The sequence below is a fragment of the Branchiostoma lanceolatum genome, chromosome 1 (assembly GCF_035083965.1).
Source record: "Branchiostoma lanceolatum isolate klBraLanc5 chromosome 1, klBraLanc5.hap2, whole genome shotgun sequence".
Taxonomy (NCBI): domain Eukaryota; kingdom Metazoa; phylum Chordata; class Leptocardii; order Amphioxiformes; family Branchiostomatidae; genus Branchiostoma; species Branchiostoma lanceolatum.
The window spans coordinates 24,159,506-24,175,015 of NC_089722.1; the positions used below are offsets into that span (position 1 = coordinate 24,159,506).

General features: G+C 42.7%; 1 protein-coding gene across 2 annotated transcripts in view; it reads left to right on the forward strand.

Annotated features, from left to right (window-relative positions):
• The window catches only part of LOC136443240 (neuropeptide FF receptor 2-like), a 32,531-nt gene extending 17,021 nt beyond the window's left edge, over positions 1 to 15,510 (forward strand). For both annotated transcript variants that reach the window (XM_066440411.1, XM_066440405.1), the window contains 2 exons: positions 12,632 to 12,731; positions 13,142 to 15,510. In XM_066440411.1, the coding sequence (XP_066296508.1) occupies positions 12,632 to 12,731; positions 13,142 to 13,862 (821 nt within the window). In that variant the 3' untranslated portion in view covers positions 13,863 to 15,510. The remainder of the gene's footprint in view (positions 1 to 12,631; positions 12,732 to 13,141) is intronic.

Genomic DNA, 15,510 nt, shown 5'->3' on the forward strand with positions numbered 1-15,510 from the left:
TAAAGATCGAAATTCGTGATCTGAACTTAATCTTGAACAAAGTTAACTTGCAATTGTTGTAATGTTGGAGAGAGAAAAATGTCCTGCTGAGTAGAGAAAGACAACGTGATGAACCCCACGCCAAACCTCAGCAGAACACCCATTCATACGCCGAAGATAAATCGCGTCGTCTCGGTTTATCATTGGATCCAATTTCACGTCTCAACGGGGTCACTTTTCTCATTACATTAGGCTTAAATCATCACCTGTTCACCATTGGCGACATCGACTGTTCAGAAGCCGTGAACAAATTGGTCATGATAAGAACGGGATAACCTTTTGAAACGTGGCGGTGAGCCGGGGTGGGGGATATTTCACATTCATCTTGATAAACCCTGTAACTTGAGACCCTATAGTCAAGGTTAATGAAAAGAAAGCGTGGTGGCTTCCAACAACGTTGCCTCCGAAGGATGTATGACATAACATAAAGAGAATGACAAATGAAGAATTGTACCAAAGGAGTAGGGCAAAACCCCTTAGCACCACCATCACAGAGAGAAGAATTAAGTACACAAGTCTGAGTTAGCCAGGGTTAGACCCTATAGCTTTGAAAAGGACGGATATGCTTTGAAACATTGTTTAGTTTAACGTCAAAAATATACCTTATCTCTTTTTTCCGGCCTGTTCACAAATATCACATTTCACCTCAGAATTCTTTTTCTTTGAATTTCGATGAAATGATATTACCTTTTGTAAATACAAAAACCCGCTATCAAATGCAATACTCCAGCGGATTATGGTGTTTAACCATGCTTCAAGTTATTTCTATGTAAATGAAGGATGGAGACGACTTCTACTGTGCATAGGTCCCCATCTGTGTCACAAGTGGAGTAAAGGTCTAATTGTTCATTACATGAGCGTGAGTGTTACAATTCCCCCTCACAACAGGCTGCTATGTCAGGTCGCTTGATATAATTTCAGACGTCGCAGGGATAGATTATACAGGTAATTAGAAAATATTTCCTATTACATATTCATCCCACCGGATATCAAAGCTGTTCTTGGCACAGTTGCCCTATTATTATTATTATAGTTCTGTTCGAAGTTTTAGACTTTGCTTGCTTCCTATCCTTTCCATGCACCCCTGTGCGCTAGTTTGAGAGTTTCTCGTATGTCTTGTTTAACTGTAATGCATTAAGTAGGCAAATACGGTTTTGATTAACATTAAATGCGCCCATTGATGACTTCCTGTCACTCTGCGGTGAACGTGTCTATGGAAAATATATACCCGTGAAAACACAGACAAACAGAGCAAAAACAAGAGTCTTAGGACCCAAACTCCATGAAACATTTTTTTTATTAAACCTGTTCCCCCCATTCTATATCGCTCAATGGTATGACCCCCGGCCACATGTTGGGGGCTCAGGTTCCACAGTGACCCACTTTCGCTATCAATAGCTAGTAACAGCTGTTGGTAGTGCTACAATGGCCAAAACTGCAAATATAGATTTCCCCATTACTTAGGCAACTTAAGTCCAATTTGCATAATTTGCACTTCATTGTATACAACCCTCTCTAAGCTACCTGCCAAGTAAATAACATGAAAATCTGTCGCTCCTTTCTTCAGTTATTCTCCTTTGAAGATTTTGACAAATACGCCATTACAGTTCCAGTAACACATACCAGAGGGCCCAAAATCGACCTTGACCTTTCTCCTCCCCACACCTACCCACATAACAAATATCATTACAATTCATCTACACGTTCTATAGTTATGCTGATTTTACGCATTCGGTGACACATACATACACACACGGTGACCAATTCATACACACACGCGCACACGCACGCAAACACACTAACTTTGCATGATTTGCACTTCAGTGTGTACATCTCTGTCCAACCTACCTGCGTACCAAATAACATGAAAATCTGTTGTTCCTCTCTTCAGTTATACCCCTTTAGAACATTTTTACAAATAGGCCATTGCAGTTCCAGGGACACAAACCAGGGGGCCCAAAATCGACCTTGACCATTCTCCTCCCAGCGCATACCCACATACCAAATATCATTACAATCCATTTACACGTTCTACAGTTATGCTGACTTTAAGCATCCGACGACACCCATGCAAACGATTTACCTCCTTACTTATGCAAATTCGGTCTCATTTGCATAGTTTGCACTTAAGTGTGTACAACTTGGTCTAACCTACCTGTGTACCAAAGAACATGACGATCTGTCGATCCACTCTTCAGTTCTTCTACATTGAAGATTTTAACAAATACGCCATTGCAGTTCCAGTCACACATGCCAGGGGGCCCAAGATCGACCTTGACCTTCCTCCTCCTAACACCCACCCACATACCAAAAATAATTACAATCCATGTACAGGTTCTACAGTTATGGTGACTTTAAGTGTCCGGTGACACATACATACACACAAACACCAAACGCAAGCAAAACAGTATCTCCATGAAAAAGCCTTTTTTCATGGAGATAACAATACAGCTCTTCCATTGACCCTAATGACCTGGCCTGTCATGTCTGTTATCACCTCTGACCTCTACTTCCTGCTACTCCAGCAAGTCTGACATTTTCAGTCATCTTCCCACTCACTGACTTCCTGCCCTTCTACTGACAGCGTATTCAAACATCTACGGACACATCCCAACACAAACAGGCAGACCATAAAAAGATGCCGTAGCCTATAAGCTCACTGACCTAAGCACACATTCAAGCCCTCTGCAGCATACCTACATATGCCGAGAGCATTTTTACTGCTATATTATGTAACATTGGCAATTTGTTGACATATTCTGTTGCTTTCCTTTCCCAGTATACTGTACCTTCCGAAGCTATTCGAGCTCCATCATTTACGAACATACCATTTATCAGTGAGTTTTATGGATGCGTTTATCTGACATGAAAGTAAGTTTCAAAGTACTGCCTGAAGTTCGTTTTTACATGGTTATTACAAAAAAAAACACCTTATGACCGTCTAGAAGGCACGAATCCTGTCATAATAAGTACTAAAATGCTATGGTTTCTGGTTCGTAAAATACTCCTCCGCAACACTACGACCGAAAGCAATATCATTTCCTGCAGTTATGGCCATATGTCACTCTTTTGAAAAATGATAAAACTAAGTCCAGTTGTAAGAATATATACTTTTCCCGATCGACCCATGGGGTAGGCAATAAAAAATGCCAGGTGTGAGAACGTGATATGAAAAGGAATATTTCATAGTCGTTACTTTCAAACGTCCTTGTTCTTTCTGAAATGTCAGCCTACAGAAAGTTTTGCAGATTCTCATGAGTCATCAGCACAGACGGGGGGCGATACAAACTTCCAGGCTCATGTGACCCATTGCTGATGTCATGTACCCGTAGGGTCACGTGTCCTATTTCATGGCCATTCGACTCTGATGAAGTTTGCAGTTTCGGACGCCTTTCTCAAGACTATTCCGTCAAAATGGGATAGGACATTTCCCATACCGCCTTCGAATTCGTAACTCCTGCTTGGGTCAATTAGTCCTCACTCTCAGTCAGTCAAGCTTGTCTCAATCATGATGTTTCTGATTAAGGGACAACAGATGCTGTCCCAGTCCTACTCGTATAACCCATAATTATGAAGTTACAACTGAGTAAGTAGTTCCGAGTCTAGTGGCGTCTTGGCCTTGCACTATGTAAACTCGTTACAGAAATTCTGTACGTGATACGATACGTACTGACGTAAAAACTCAAGCAAAGTGTTGGGGGACTTACACATGCGTAGCAAAAAGCAACAAAAGTCAAATCCAATCTTAGTTCGCTGGAAACCTTTGTAACTTACATAAGACATCGTGAACAGTCACGGAACATTTTAGGAACGATACGACTCCAAACGAGTTATAACCACCCCCTTACCGGAAACGGTTTGCCTCCCCCGGGCACTGATCCGAGACTTGTGCTCCACAGAAATCATGAAAGCAACACTTAATCCGTTTCATTTGTTATTGCTCGGAAGAATGCCCCCGTCAAATTGATATCCACGGATGGGAGATTTGCAATATCCGCTTTCAACAGTCATACGTCAGAGCACAGATGATTCTCCGGTGGGATTTTTACCGACGTCTTCAAGGGCGAGGTCCTCTGCCCACGGTCGTCTGAAAAATGTTCGCAAGTGCACGGTACTACTTCTACTGTCAGTTTTGCACAGTAGTGGTATGTAATAAGTATAGATGTGTACTTCTATTAATGAAGTTATTTGCGTCATTTTCCATCGTATAAAACAAGATGGATGAGTTTGGGACAGATAGAGATAGACAGACAGAGACAGACAAAGAGACAGAGGGTTACACACAGACGTATAGAGAGGAAGGAGAGACGCACACTCACACATTTGATCACTTCTCCACAATAAGTTTAAAAGTTTGTCTCTACTCTATCACAACGAGGGGGGGTGCTTACACCAAAGTCTGAGCAGATGGAAGCTATAATCAATCAACCAGCTGGAGCAAAGTTAGGCATATATTTACCAGCAGGCCTGTTGGCACATTCACAAGTGTTGTAGCTTGTCCATCTGACACGGAGGAATTACGTGTCCGATGAAGCTTTGCTAATAAGAGCGTTGAGGTGTGACGACAACCTTTGCCGGGCGAGGAAAACTGAAAAGTGGTAACAACTAATGAATACAACCTCAGCGATTTACGATCTTTAGCGTGAAGGCGGTAGATTGCTTGTCTGATTTTAACGATTTGACTGCCTGAGATGTGATGAACTGAGGTCTAGGGGGATATGTCAAGGAAAAACATCGTTAGCCCGAGGAATTACTACGTTGTGCTGATGAGATCGTAAAACCGGCAAGTCTGATAGGTTGCAGACTTTGTGTAACTTAACGGCACGGAGCAGGCCTTAATTTATGTTACGTGCATGTACACTTACAGAGAGGCAAAGGTAGGATAACACATCACAGAGAGAGAGTGAGTGAGTGAGTGAGTGAGTGAGTGAGTGAGTGAGTGAGTGTGTTTCTATGTGTCTGTGTTTGTGTGTGTGTGTGCGTGTGTATATGTGTGTGCATGTGTGTGTGTGTGTTTTAGGTGTGTGTGTGTATGTGTGTGTGTGCTTTATGTGTGTGTGTGTGTGTGTGTGTGTGTGTGTGTGTGTGTGTGTGTGTGTGTGTGTGGTGTGTGTGTGTGTGTGTGTGTGTGTGTGTATGGGCGCGCGCGCGTGTGTGTGTGCTAATCAATGCCGTACAAATCGAATCGACTAAAGCAACAGCTGTTTCATTACTGAAGAGTTTAACGACTAATACTTGCCATATAAAGGTCGTTCAAAGTTTAATCGTGTCAAGTAACGACCAACTAATACAGAGGCTTGGTATGGACAAGTTCATGCTACATTAAGGTCGTGCGCAATTGAATGGGGAGAAGCAACCTCTGTTTCATTACTGGTGTGTTTAACGACCACTACCTGGCATATTCCGGTCGTTCAAAGTTGAATCACGTTAGAGTAAGAGCTCTTTAGTACGGACGAATTTTAACGGAGCGGTTTTAGGGGCCTGATTTGGATGGAACTAGACGTCGTTATCGCTGTCTCCGGTCGGAAAGTTCAAACCATTATCAATGGATTTTCCACAGAGATTCGACAAGAGACTCTCTTCGTTTGTAGACTGATTGAGTTAACCCCTGTGATCTACAACTAAACGTGGTCTGCATAAGAGATAGTAATAAAACGTCGTATAGCTGAAATCATTACGGAAAGGTCCCTGACATTCTATCCCGTTCTGTGTTAAGTGTGATCCGTCAAACGCACCGAAAATGCTCAGATATATTGTATAAGGATAGAGAAATCATATATTATGTATCATAGAGGACTGGGGAGCACAGTGGAATCACAATGTGGAAGAGTGCAGTGACCGGTGGGAGGTTTCAACTTAATCGTAGAACACGGGGCATCATCATGACCCAAAAATACTATTTTTAAAAAAAACTTCAGCATCCTCATGCTTGTCTTGTCCACTGCGACTTTGACAGTTATCGAATATCCTTATTAAACTGTAGTTATGTACCAGTAGATGCCATACTTTGTACCTTTTACAATTGTTGTGCAACAAAGTTATGTGTATGCCTGATGAATAAAGCAACACTGGGTACGTTCACCTGACCTAACCTCCACCCATGTCTGCATTACCAGAACAACGTCAAAGTCAGCCGCATCCCATCCAATTTATCGATCGGTGAAATTTTAGAACCGCGATGTCACGGCAAATTACAACGACAATGGCGGCTCCTTCAGAACCTGGCTGATGAGTCCGACGAGAAGCTTCCAAAGGCAAAGGTTGATAAAGGGAGGCTTTATTGGCTATAGTTTCCTTTATTGAGATAACCGTGAGCTCTCTGTTGGCTTGTAAATCTAAGTAAATGAAACTCTTCTGATCCACCGCAGCAAATGGGATTGTGGATTGCCCCATTTGTACTGCAGCTGTGCTCATGTGGGTTTACCATTAAGAAACAAAGATTGCAATACAAAGTAAGGTACTTGAAGCTTTCTGTTACCGTGTATAAACCTGGAACGAATCGGTTAGATATGTCCCTCTTAATACATGCATAGCTAGTATAAAGACATATTGGCACTAGCAAATAAATGTCATATGCTGTAAATTTTATATGGTGATGGCAAGCAAGATTGACATTTTTGGGCGACCTTTTCTTCCAGTGTGACGGTACAATTCAGCATGTGATATTACATTGGCAGTCAAATGTGTTTTTCCACTTTCAAACCACGAAGTTGAAGTGCAGCATGCAATGATATGCAACAGCTACACATAACCAAAGCGTTTGTCAAGTGCAGATGTCAACTTTTATATTCAAAATCGATTTCTTTGTAACCGGTGTGTTTTGTGAGTGAGAAGTTCATAACAGTGCTACCATGTTCCTTTAACATCTGTGAGAACTTTGGGTAAGCCGCAATTAATGAAGCAACCAGTGGCGTCAGGATAGGTTAAGCAAAGATCAAAGATGTCGACTTGCATGCTGCATGTAGGGCTCCTGTCTGGGTGTATCAAACAGACTTGCATGAATCCTTCCTTAGTTGTCCCACTTACGTAATTACCATCTACTGCTTTATTCCCTTTCCATCCACCCAGTTAAAGTATAGCTTGTTTTTTGTCCGCCAATTTTGTAGGCCGCTGGCAATCTTCGTTTTCAACAGCCTAATGCATTCCCGGGTTCGTTTCTCGAAATCACACGTTAGACCTACAATAAAGGTGGCCATCATTATCCTCAGGATGTGCGGCAACATGAGTGATATTTTCACTCCTATCAACCGGACTGTCTTAAACCTGGTGTTCATCCTCGACTGTTTGATGTTTACATCCTCTGGTGCCGTCGTGACTGCAGCTTCCCCCTTCTCGCTCTCCGTACTAATAAAGTAATGAATCACAACTCTATTTACACGCAATACTCCTTCAGGAGGTGACAAAGATTACAAGCTGGGACTACAGCTGACAAAACGTGCCTCAGCATTCGGCTTGGGTGAAACTCGCACTATGATTCACATGCTTTTCACTATTGGAAGTTGCATGTACTTTTGTATTTTTCTAACTCTTTGATGGTCAGTTGTATTATCTGTTTGGACACTTGCCAAGGAGACGCAAAATCATAACATTCTTTTAGGAGTGTACCTGAAAAAATAGATAATTGCGGTTCTACTTGCAAATTGCTTATATGCTTCATTTCTTTGTACTTTTGAGTTACTTAGGACTTTCTTTCAAGTGGACTTTCTTTCAAGTTTCATTTCAAGGTTTTTACCAATGACGACTCGAGCTTCAAAGCCATACGCGTTTGCGAGTATAAGCCTCAGATCTGTAGCCATTCTACCTGCAGGTTACGACTTCAAAGTACGCTTCGATGATTTTTCCTAGTCGACTTCAAAGTCACTTGCCTTTGGTTGAAACAAGCTTATTCATTAATGACGTGCTGTTATCAAAACAAAATGACTACTGACAAATTGGTGACGCATGTGCAATTTGTATCAACGTCCCTGATGATCCATGTGAACAAAACGAGCAAATCACAACAAGGTAATCAGAGATGGCAGGCTTCACTCCCTTACCCACACTGCTTTGCGACCCTTCCAGTCCTACAGACAAGAATATCAATATTGAGAATCCATTTCTGTCAAAGTTGTATTGTGTAATGTAAATTTATCTATTTTCGCGGTGATTTAATTTGGCGGTACGAGTCGAAAGGAGTGTTTTCAAGTGTTTAATTCTTTTCGCGGTTGAAGCAATACTGTACACTAATACACATATTCGCGGTTTTATGATTTCACAGTGGAGAAATACAAGGAAATCCGTGAAAATAAAACCAAAACCAACGGAAACATTTCAGGATTGACGGTGTTTTACGATCTCTTAACTCTGGGAGAGGCTGCGTTTTTATGTCGCTCTATGGCTTTGTAAATCACCGTGTAGCATTTGTCAAAGATGTTCGATCAATCAATTTCTTTCCAGCAGTTTAATTGGGTCTGTGCGGGTTTGATGGATTAAGAAGCTTTACATCGCAGTTCATGGATAATCGCGACACTACCTTATTACCGGGGCATTATGCTATGCATATAGTCTTGGCGTATTTTTCGCTAGGTCAGAAGATCAAAACCTGTGCACATGACATGTGACACGGCACAGCAAAGATCAAGTAGGATCCGGTCTGGCTAGTTTAAAAGGGCAACGGCCAGTACTCTGAGGACGGAAGAAGGCGTGGATGTTGTTTGCTTGTTTTGTGACCTTTACTGCTTCTATATAATGTCCTTGTTGTTATGTAGGATTCCGTATGCATTGCTATGGAAATATGCTTTTACTGAGATGTTAAACATTCCTGTGATCTTTATATGCCGTGCCAAACTACCCTGCAAATCATACACTTAAAGAGGTGAGGAATCGGAAGCACGTCTTTTTACTTTTCCGCCATTCTGTCCCGATAAGACGGCAATATTACTTTTCGATTAGGGTTTATGACGCAAAATGGCGCTGGGATTGCCCACGTCAAACGCCTACTTAAAACCTTATGTCGTAACCTCACACAAAACTGTATATCCATAGATTACGGTTTAACATATATCACAGTATTACTGGAAATAGCCGACTGGCATTCCCTTCAGCCTAAGTACTTTCCTCTTAGAATAACCAAGTCTTTGACGCGTTTCTTACATTTGGTTGGCTTTGTACAGGATTTACAAATTTCCATGGATATTAACCATATCAGTAGAGACTTATGAGAATCATGTTCAGGAGATCTTGTATAAATGTCAGAAAATGTCACCGACTCCCAAAACTCTTAGGTCATTCACAAGGTACATGTGGCTGCCCTTCTAGAAGGATTGGTTCGGATCCTCCCTGCTCTTTACCGTGCCGTGTCACGTGTAGGTCCCCGGGGTTGTGGAAATATACGTCAGACATAGAGGTGGCCTCATTCCGCAGTAATAGCTAAGTAATACCAGGATCACTCATTTACCGGCGATGTAAAGTTCCCTGTCAATCAAACTGTACATGCCCTATATTACACAGAGACAAGCTGATTCTTTTAAAATCCTGGTTTTAACGCCCAATCAAGTGTTGGGGGGAGGTTTCTTTTGGGAAACAACGTGTACAACGTGTTACGCCTGAAAATGGGGTGAACATTGATTTCATCTTGTTCATTTAAACTAAGGGGAAGGGCGATTTAAATCGCGGGGAGTTTTCTACTGTGCGCTATGAGATCTTTTATCTAATATTCTAAATGTCCTGAACATCTTTGACGATTTATAAATATCTCATGCCAATATTCTCCATAATAATGCTTTTATATGATCTGCACAAAGATCAACCAGGTTTCCGGCGGACGGATGGAAAATGTTAAAGGATTCCTTCCGCAATATATATCCAACATCCTGTCCGGATGAAAGGGCGGTGTTGCGGTTCAATTGCCGGTTTGTGATGAGGCACAACCCGCTTCCACATCCTACAAGGACGCGCGTCCGCCCACGCGTACGATGTTGTCCACTTCACCCTCATCTTCTGCATATAGCATTCACCTTCGTCGACGAATCTCTCTTACTGAGCAATCAAAAACAACAGGATTGTACAGCTATTATCCTAGAAGTTTGGTTTGCAGCAACTACATGATACTCTACGTGTACGATATCTTCCTGGAAAGCGATGCATTTCAAGATAAACTGACAACAAACAACCCGGTATTTTCTACTGCAAACAGTATCAATTTGTCCTCCATTGAATGTTAACGTTGGCCCGTTTTGATTTTAGAATTCTATGTATTCCACAGAAATAATATACCTTCAAAGGTTTAGGGCGATGAGACTATAACTGAGGTCGAAGACGTCATAACGTGCATCCTCAAATCATCTTCAACAAGAGTCTTAGGACCCAAAATCTCCATGAAACTTTTTTTTATTAAACCTGTTCCCCCCATTCTATATCGCTCAATGGTATGACCCCCGGCCACATGTTGGGGGCTCAGGTTCCACAGTGACCCACTTTCGCTATCAATAGCTAGTAACAGCTGTTAGTAGTGCTACAATGGCCAAAACTGCAAATATAGATTTCCCCATTACTTAGGCAACTTAAGTCCAATTTGCATAATTTGCACTTCATTGTATACAACCCTCTCTAAGCTACCTGCCAAGTAAATAACATGAAAATCTGTCGCTCCTTTCTTCAGTTATTCTCCTTTGAAGATTTTGACAAATACGCCATTACAGTTCTAGTGACACATACCAGAGGGCCCAAAATCGACCTTGACCTTTCTCCTCCCCACACCTACCCACATAACAAATATCATTACAATTCATCTACACGTTCTATAGTTATGCTGATTTTACGCATTCGGTGACACATACACACACGGTGACCAATTCATACACACACGCGCACACGCACGAAAACACACTAACTTTGCATGATTTGCACTTCAGTGTGTACATCTCTGTCCAACCTACCTGCGTACCAAATAACATGAAAATCTGTTGTTCCTCTCTTCAGTTATACCCCTTTACCAGTTTACAAATAGGCCATTGCAGTTCCAGGGACACAAACCAGGGGGCCCAAAATCGACCTTGACCATTCTCCTCCCAGCGCATACCCACATACCAAATATCATTACAATCCATTTACACGTTCTACAGTTATACTGACTTTAAGCATCCGACGACACCCATGCAAACGATTTACCTCCTTACTTATGCAAATTCGGTCTCATTTGCATAGTTTGCACTCAAGTGTGTACAACTTGGTCTAACCTACCTGTGTACCAAAGAACATGACGATCTGTCGATCCACTCTTCAGTTCTTCTACATTGAAGATTTTAACAAATACGTCATTGCAGTTCCAGTCACACATGCCAGGGGGCCCAAAATCGACCTTGACCTTCCTCCTCCTAACACCCACCCACATACCAAAAATCATTACAATCCATGTACAGGTTCTACAGTTATAGTGACTTTAAGTGTCCGGTGACACATACATACACACAAACACCAAACGCAAGCAAAACAGTATCTCCATGAAAAAGCCTTTTTTCATGGAGATAATTACCGTCATGGCAATCAACATCGTCATAATCTAGGGTTCTTCCTGCGCGTGACCACGCCGTAAGCCACCGTCAGTGAAAAACGTCGATTCGCTACGTTTCGCCAATACTCAATACACACACACACTGCTCGTTATCTCTTAGTATGACGACTACAGGACGTTATCGCCTACTCCAGCCGTTTCTTGAAATAGCAAAATTTCCGGCCGCGTTGGCTTGTTGGCCAAATTGGCACATTCGTAGCAGTTAATTTTTTTTAGCTGTGGGGACTCACTGAAACGCTGTCCAACACAAAACCAGATACACAAAGCGACAGAATCAGTCTGTGTGGCTTTGTTAAAAAAGAATGAAAGATTGAATTAAGTACCAATGACGAGTAGGTGTTGACTGTCCTTTTGAAACATGGCCTCGTTTTCTGCTATCTCAGCAGACGTTGGCGCCGAGGTGTCGTCTGATACGTTTCTCTACCTGCAGCGTCGCTGAAAGAACTAAATCAGTGATGTGCTATCGTGGAAAGTAGGAGTCACCATACAAGGGGTTAAGCATACTTGAAAAGACGAGATTGTAAGAATTCGCAGTCTATACATGCCGGCCAGGACGTTGTCATGACTTGACTCCATGGAATTTCATCATGCCTCAATGGCCAGTTTTTCTTTATTGATACTGACTATTGCCATAATTATCAGTTTTTTTTAGCTTGACATGCAAAATTTGGAATACGTGACCAGAAAGAAATCTGGAAAATGAAGAGCCCGAGAGAAATTTGAGAGAAACAAATGTAAAAAAAGAAATCAATAGACAAAGTTCCTTCCGTTTCACTTATTACACCAGTAGTTTATATCTCAGATCTTTTAATATGAATTTCAGCAACTTTTCGATGTAACCTCAGGTGATCCCTCAGAGACCGTAAGATGCATGTGTCTAGGACTCCGGGTGTTTCTTATCATGTCTCTCATCAGAGACTTCATACATGTGTGATGAGCCCTTTCCGGTATCAGCTTCTTCCATCGCTGCCGAAAGTGATCGTTAGAGACCTTGAAACATGAAAGTAAAACTTTGCTGTTTTTTTTTTCTCCTCCACTCAGGATGGCGGTTTGGGCAGGCAATGTGCAAGTTGTATCCCGTCATCCAAGGCGCGACCGTAGGTGCCTCACTCTTCACACTCGTCGCCATTGCTGCGGACAGGTATGTGTATAACATAGGCACATTTTGAAAACCTAGGGATGGGAAAATTGAATGAAACCGTTTGTGAACACGAAGTGTTGGACATAGGGACCACACGGATCTATAGTGTTCGAAACCATTTAGCACAAGTGTTGAACAAATGGCCCACCCGAATCTATTGTGCCCGAAACTGGGACCATCGTGATCTGTGACCATATATACCTATATCTATAGGATCTGAAACCGTTTGATGATACAATTGTACATCTAGGAGCCACGTTCCCTGATCTTTAGTGTTGGACAGAGGGACCACCTGACTCTGTAGTGTCCGGAACCGTTAGCTATCACAAGTGTTGAACATTGGGACCACCCGAAACTATAGTGTCCGAAACGGTTTGCTAACACAAGTGTTCTTTTGTTGTTCACATTAGGTATAAAGCCGTGCTTCATGCCACATCCAAGAAGCTGTCCGGGTCCCATACCCTGGGCGTGGTGGTGGTGGTGTGGGTGCTGGCCGCGGCCATCATGATCCCGCAAGGCCTGATGCGCACGGAGACCTGGTACTACCTGACCGACGGCAACCTCCTGGCAACCTGCACAGAGAAGTGGCAAATGGACATTTACCGAAAATTGTACACCGGTAGCCTGTTCATGATCTGTTACGCAATCCCTCTCATTGTAGCGATCGTGCTGTATGTCCGAATCGGTTACCGGATCCGGAAGCCCCGACGAAGCTTCCACCTGAGCTCCAGCCCGCAGCGAGCACGGGTCTCCGCGCGGAAAGTGGCCGTCATCAAGATGCTGGCGACGGTGGTTGTCCTGTTCGCGGTGCTGTGGCTGCCCCTGCAGACCGTCTTCATGGTGTCGGATTTCGCTGACGTCACGGAGGCACAGAAGTACGTCATCTTCGTCTACATCTATCCCATCGCCCATTGGCTGACGTACATGAACAGCGCGCTCAACCCGGTGGTTTATGGGTACTTCAACAACAACTTCCGCGAGGCGTTCCACGGACTGGTGGCCTCGTGGCGGAAGAACGTGGGGCTGAACACCATGCGTAAGAAGGCCTTCATCATGTCGCGTCGCCTCACGCGTACCACCAAGACACCGACCTCTCCCACTCAACAGATACAGCTCACCACCATTAACTAAGACCTCTATCACAAACGTCGTGTGGCGGGATTTCGACAGCAAATAGAGGACACACGTGTACCTTCAGCAGTCGTAAATGTTTCATTAAAAATCAGCTGTTTTCAGACGGAGAAGTTGATTACTTTCTGTTCTGTCATAGCCTTGCTGAAAGTCGAACGAGAAAAAATCATGTTAAGTATGTTCAAACGGCAGGCTTTTCTTATCTTCAAGCACATTTATTTTGTACTGGACGCATCCCTTGAAAGGTCTACAAAACGGCCAGACAGATTCGCAGAAAAAGACCAAAGTCATACGCCTGCTTTTATATTTCGCCTCGAAAAACCCATTCGAACAAGTGTGATAGTCGAATATTGCTTCCTTTATTTTGCTTTTCGCAAACGAAAGGCACAGAAAATGCCGCAATTCCGAAACAATTGAATTAAAAACAAGCAGGCGCAAACACACACACACATACACATACACACACACACATACACACACATACACATATAGATATGTACCCAAAAGCACATACAACGTGGGTGAGCACAAACAACAGAGTCGCAAATGTTAGCTTGCAGACCAGGGCGAACGTGCTCGCTGCAAGTAAAATTTGTGGTATGACGAAAACGAATGGAGGACATAGAGTGACGCAAGTAAAATCAATGTCAATAACAGCATTCTGGAAAGGAATCATACCTCTTTTGAGACTGATTTAAAAATGTGGTCAGTATTGACATCTTGAAATTGAAGTAACGTGCAGTAGGCGAAGTGCGTGTGCTTCGGTTCATTGTGACGTTCGACTGTTCCTTGATGTTGCGATATCATTTTCCCAAATCGGGATCCTGTATTGGGCGTTTGCACCCTATTATAACGTCATGACTTGTAAATAAGATAGCCTAGCCACCGGCGACATGTTGGTGAGGTTGTTAGATCCAAGATGGCGACTGGTAATTTGGGACGCACGCAGAATGATTATAAGAATGGAATTACTCAACAGATGCTTACGAAGGACATACTTCTTGAGGTACACGGAAATGACTTCGTGCGACTTTCTAACCCACCAACATGGCGGACGCTAGATGACGTCTATAGTCACGTGACTGTAAGCACAAAGTAACGTTACGTGATTGGTGTAGATGACGTAATCTTATTGACCGAGTTCCCCTCTGTTACTATAATCGTCACTGTGCGATATTTTCTGTCAGTATCATCGTCACTATATATTATGTAGTAACGACCGAAGTAGTCTTAGTGGCTGAGTTCTCCTCGATTACCATCATCGTCACTTTACGTGTTTGTATTTTGTGTTATTATGAGGAATGTATAGAGTACAACGTAGCCAGCCCCTGGTTGGTCACAACTAACCACATGTTGACGGATCCGATCAAATCCAGTAGACCCATGTGTTGCTGTTTCTATAGTTTGTTTAGTGACTTAGGACATGTGCAGTGCGCTTAGTTTCGACTTGCGGCGTTCATGAAAACACCGTGGATATATTGATTACTGTCTGTAGCGTACACATGACGGAAGACTGTAGAAAGACATTCTTTAGTGAAAAGTAGCCAAGAACATTTTGTCTGAACTGCTGTACTGGAGTGATATAACATGTACCTTTTGTTCAGCATTTGTGTGATCTAGTGTATTAAACTTGGACGTGCGTAACGCA